Source organism: Aethina tumida, chromosome 7 (genome assembly GCF_024364675.1).
Source record: "Aethina tumida isolate Nest 87 chromosome 7, icAetTumi1.1, whole genome shotgun sequence".
Lineage (NCBI taxonomy): Eukaryota > Metazoa > Arthropoda > Insecta > Coleoptera > Nitidulidae > Aethina > Aethina tumida.
Window position 1 is genome coordinate 5,340,992 of NC_065441.1, and position 4,850 is coordinate 5,345,841.

Consider the following 4,850-nt stretch of genomic DNA (forward strand, 5'->3'; position numbering starts at 1 on the left):
AAAAAAATGTGACCTAACCTATAAAAATTAATTCTAAAAAAAATAAATAATGCGCTTTTATAAACTTTTATACAATTTGTCGAACAAAAATCGCCATTTTACTTCAATAACAAGATTTACAACTCAGGGAAATTTTCTAAAAAAATTCGTGTTGTGCAGATCTGTGGCTCATGTTTCATCGGTGCGAAACTCAAAAAATCATTTCCAGTGCGTTAACAACACGAAACAAGCATTGGAAACTGAAGATGTCGGTTTACTAGAGACTGAGACTGACGATGAAATTAAATTGGCTAAATACTTTTTGTTTAATAATTCATCTGATAATATTATCAATGAGCTTATGAAAGCTGTGAGCATACAAGAAGTTTTCAAGATATTCACACAAAATCGAGATAGTTACAATGATGCTCACATTACGCAAACTGTTTTGGTGTTGTTTGATTTTTTGAAATTGTATTTAGAAGTTAATAATTTACAGCCATCGAACAAAAATAAAAATGGTTTTACTGTAACTGTGCTAGAAAGTGATGAATTTAAACAACTGTTAGGTTTAATCGAAAGTAAAATAGACACATTCAATACCAAATATCTCAGTTATGTAATGCTATATTTAAACAAATTAGGTTTAAATCCAAATCATACTGTCATGATTAAATTAGACAATTTTATGAGATACAAATTGGAACATGAATTTAATTTGGAGGAAGCTTCTACTTATTTTAAGTCCATATTTTGTGATGATTATATTAAACCACTATATCAGGTTATCAACATAATTCCTAGTGTATTTAAATCCATAGGTAAAATTTAATTTTGTTGTTAAATATTTATGTGACAAGTTCTATTTTAGATAAATGTGATAATGTGAATGACTTACCTAATCTTATTGATTGTTTGGCCAAAGTTCATATGATTTTAAATGAGGAAGTACTTGATAAACTCCAGAAAAAAATCAAGGATTTATTAGATAAAAAAATAATTACAGCAGAAAATAGAAACATTTTGTTAAAAACAATACTACTTTATAACAATATATCTTGGAGGACAGAATATTCTCAATTTACATCCAAATTAATTTTATTAATGGAAAACCAAATCCAGCATCTTACCATAGATGAATTGTTACTTCTTTATGGGGTAAGTAGAAAATTCATAATTATGTATCATAAAATAAAATATTTATTTTAATCAGAAGTGAAAAGCTAAATTTTTGTATGTGGTATCTATTTAAAAATAAATATGTTGATATTTGTACGTTTTTATTTAAACGTTTAGGTCTTCTTTAAAAACCAAGAACCGGGCGAAGTTCTGAGCACAATCCAACGATCCGCCGCCAAATATATTCGCCAATTGGAAGAAAGCGACAACGCAAACTGGGAGAAACGGGTAAAACTTTTTTCATCTCTAATTTATTTTTCCTCCCCTCTGCACAAAAAACAATACAGAAAATTGATAAAAGACTACGTGAACAATTGTGTGAATTATTCGGAATTGTTCCACCTCCGAAAACTTTTGTGTTACGTCAAAATAAAGGACGAAGAATTGTGTAACACGTATTGGGATAACGTTCTTAAATGTCTTCAAACTGAAGAAAGAAACTTGTACGTAATCTGTCAACAGTATTTAAATTTCAACACCGACATCGAGGACTTCAGGCATTACGACATAGAAAATTACTTGTACCGAAATTTACTGCAGCAAATCAAGGAGGGAAATGTTACAATATTTCCTGCAAATCTGGTTGTTGCACTGTCGTTTTTACTGACCTATGGTAAAAATAAGGATCTCACTGAAAGCCTAATTTATTGTCTAGGCGAAAGCTACACTCAAATCAGCGACGTTGATTGTTTAAAATTGTCGCAGTGTGTTTCCGGAGCGAGACTGAGCGACGCACTAAAAAATAAACTAAAACTCATCTTAGACAATGTTTCTAGTAATTTGTTAATGTACAGCACTAAAAGAGACGCGTCAATCCTACTTAAGGCATCAATTCTCAGGAGCAGTGCTGAAAGCGACCACGTGCATGACTTGATTAGTTGTTTGAAGCATGAAGCTTATATTTCCTCTAAAACAATGGAGAATTTCGTTTATTGTTTTCTCACTACCGGAATTTTAATACCTGAGATCATTAACAAGTTCACATACTATATTGTGGAAAACAGGAAGAGCATGCTTGCTTTCAACGTTGATAAGTTCTTGTTCATGTGCTACTTTTTGGGGTACTGTCCTGTTAATGGAGACGACTTTTTTTCAGTCGCTTCAGACATAATTTTAAGGTATGTTGTCGTATTTACTAGGGCACAGTTTTACTTATTTTATTTTTTCAGGGACCAGGAAAGACTCAGTGGGTTGTCATTTTTACAATCAGCTTTGGCATTATGCTACTTCCATAAACTACCCAATTCGTTCATAAAACAAATATTCAATGTCGAATTTTTGGATAAATTAGATGTTGAATTAGCCAACTGCTACTATAAGGTATTTATAGTTGTCTAAGCGTTAAAACAATCCTAATTGGTTGCGTTTCAGGATAAATATCCACAAAGGGTTAGGAAGAGCCTGATGGAATTGAACAGGGCCGTATGTTTGGAATATCCCGAAAATAATGTGCCATGGTTCCATCAGAAATATAACGAGGAAATGCACCGAAAAAGTACGTGTGATTCAAAAGCGACTGTTCTTTAATTTAAATAGTATATTTTATTTCAGTTGCCCTAGAACACGTTTATCCCACATATTTTTCTAAAAGCGTCAAAGAATATTTGCTGCAAATAGTTGGAATGGGAAAGTCAGATTGTCTAAGGCAAAATATCAGGACGCCGTACGGGTATCACATAGATTTCGAATTGAATTTTAATAGCAACAAAGAAATTGTTTCATCGGAATCTGATGAAATATGCAAAAAGTACTTAATATTCATATTTAAAATGATATAAATCTATATGTGATTTATTGATTTTAGAGTCGCACTTTTACTAGTCAAACCGCAAGTCTTCACTAAGTTTTTCATTAATTTAAAAGGGAAGTATCAGATGAAGAAGAGACACTTGGAAATGTTTGGGTACACGGTTTCATTTATTAACATAGACGAATGGATGAATTTGCTTTATGCAGGTGAACGTTTAGATTTTATTCGTAGTAAAATTTGGCTTGAAGACACCGAAGATAGGTAGAGAATATTGTATATTTTTTATTTTTAAATGAAAAAAAGGAAAAACATTTTATTTTATTGTTTTGTTTTCAAATTTTCAACACAATTGAGGTAAGTATACAATTTTTTTTTTGAATTATGTAAAAAATATAGTTATTTGTAAGGGAATTTTTATTTAAAATTTGGGGGCATATTCTTTGTACAAGAAGAAAAAGGTTGATTAATTTAGAATTTCATAGCTGTTATTGAAATATTAATATTTAAAGAAATTTTAAAACTGAAATTATTTCGAATGCACTTGTAATAGTCAGAATTAATCAAGGATACGTTTTTATAAATTTTCCAAATAATATGAAAAGGTTAGTAGTTTAAAAAATATTCAGTGAAAATTCTTTACTGTATTATTTAGAAAAAAGTTTATTACATTGCATTGGACTAAAGGTTACGAAAATACGAAAATTACAATTAAATTTGTTTTGCTGTATTTTCTTCAGGACAAATTCTATTTTGATATTTTTGTTACTGGATGTGTTTTAACTACTCCTAAATTATGGCTATTTATACCATGTACGTGTAAAATTTATCTAATAGAAGTTAAAATTACAGAAATCTTCTTTAGTTATACTGATATTTATATCAATGGTATACAGATGGCACTTAATATGCAAATTTAATACAATATAATCAAATTGAAACAATACTATATTATTATTATTTATTGTTAATAATAATAATATAATCTTAATGTTAATAATATTGAATGGTTATTTCAAAAGTAATTAGTTTGAAAACTAATTTAAATACAAATTGATTACCATATTCTATAAATATCTTTAAAAAATAATTAATGCAAATATATTACGTTTTATAGTGTCATGCCCTGATCTGTACAATAAAACCTGTACTTTTAATTATTTTTTATGTGAGTTAATACTAAATGGTTGGTCATTCATTATATGTTTTGCATGTTACATTTAACACTGGATTAGGGTAAATATTAAATTATGTATTTGCATTTACTAGTACACCTTAATGTATGCTTAAAACTCGTTTACAAGTGCAAGATGATCGCATCACATCTCTAGAACTAATTAATGCAAATATATTACAGAAGTGGTCATTTTATGACATACATAATAAAACCTGTACTATGGATAATTTTAATTTAAAAGGATATTTTTATTTGACGTGGTGCCCGAGACGCGTGGTCATTGTATATTAATATTATTTGAATTTAACACACTTATCGGGGGGTAATGGTGTTTTAACATTTGCATTTTTCTAGTGGGGTCCATAAAATTTGTCATTTAAATAGAGAAGCGCATAATAGTTTAACTAGTTTGAATCTTTTGATTGAATGGTCTTCTCTGATGTAATTAATGCAAATTTATTATAAAAATGTCGTGTGCGCCACATCTTCACAATGAAACCTGTACTTATGAATAACTACATTTTGTATGTGGCACAATACAGACGCGTGGTTGTGTACGTGTAATTTGCATCAAATATTTAATACTTTATTAGGGGTAAATAAAGAATTACAAATTTGCATTTGTCTAGTTAGGATTTGAATACGAATAGATGGACAAAACTAGTTTTTGAATTGGTCAAAATTTAGGTCAGACTCATGTTGTGTACTTACCTTTTTTAACATTAAAAGCTGGAGAAAATTGAGAGCAAATAAAAGGATGTGTTAATG

The 4,850-nt window shown here is 29.4% G+C and overlaps 1 protein-coding gene across 1 annotated transcript; it reads left to right on the plus strand.

Annotated features, from left to right (window-relative positions):
• The first annotated feature begins 32 nt into the window (after nt 1-32).
• LOC109598377 (FAST kinase domain-containing protein 1, mitochondrial) lies at nt 33-3,224 on the plus strand. Its single transcript, XM_020014271.2, has 7 exons — nt 33-800; nt 851-1,137; nt 1,276-2,276; nt 2,328-2,478; nt 2,530-2,653; nt 2,710-2,905; nt 2,963-3,224. Exons 1-7 carry the CDS (start codon nt 50-52, stop codon nt 3,171-3,173), a joined length of 2,721 nt encoding a protein of 906 aa, XP_019869830.2. The 5' UTR covers nt 33-49; the 3' UTR covers nt 3,174-3,224.
• Nucleotides 3,225-4,850: the final 1,626 nt, after the last annotated feature.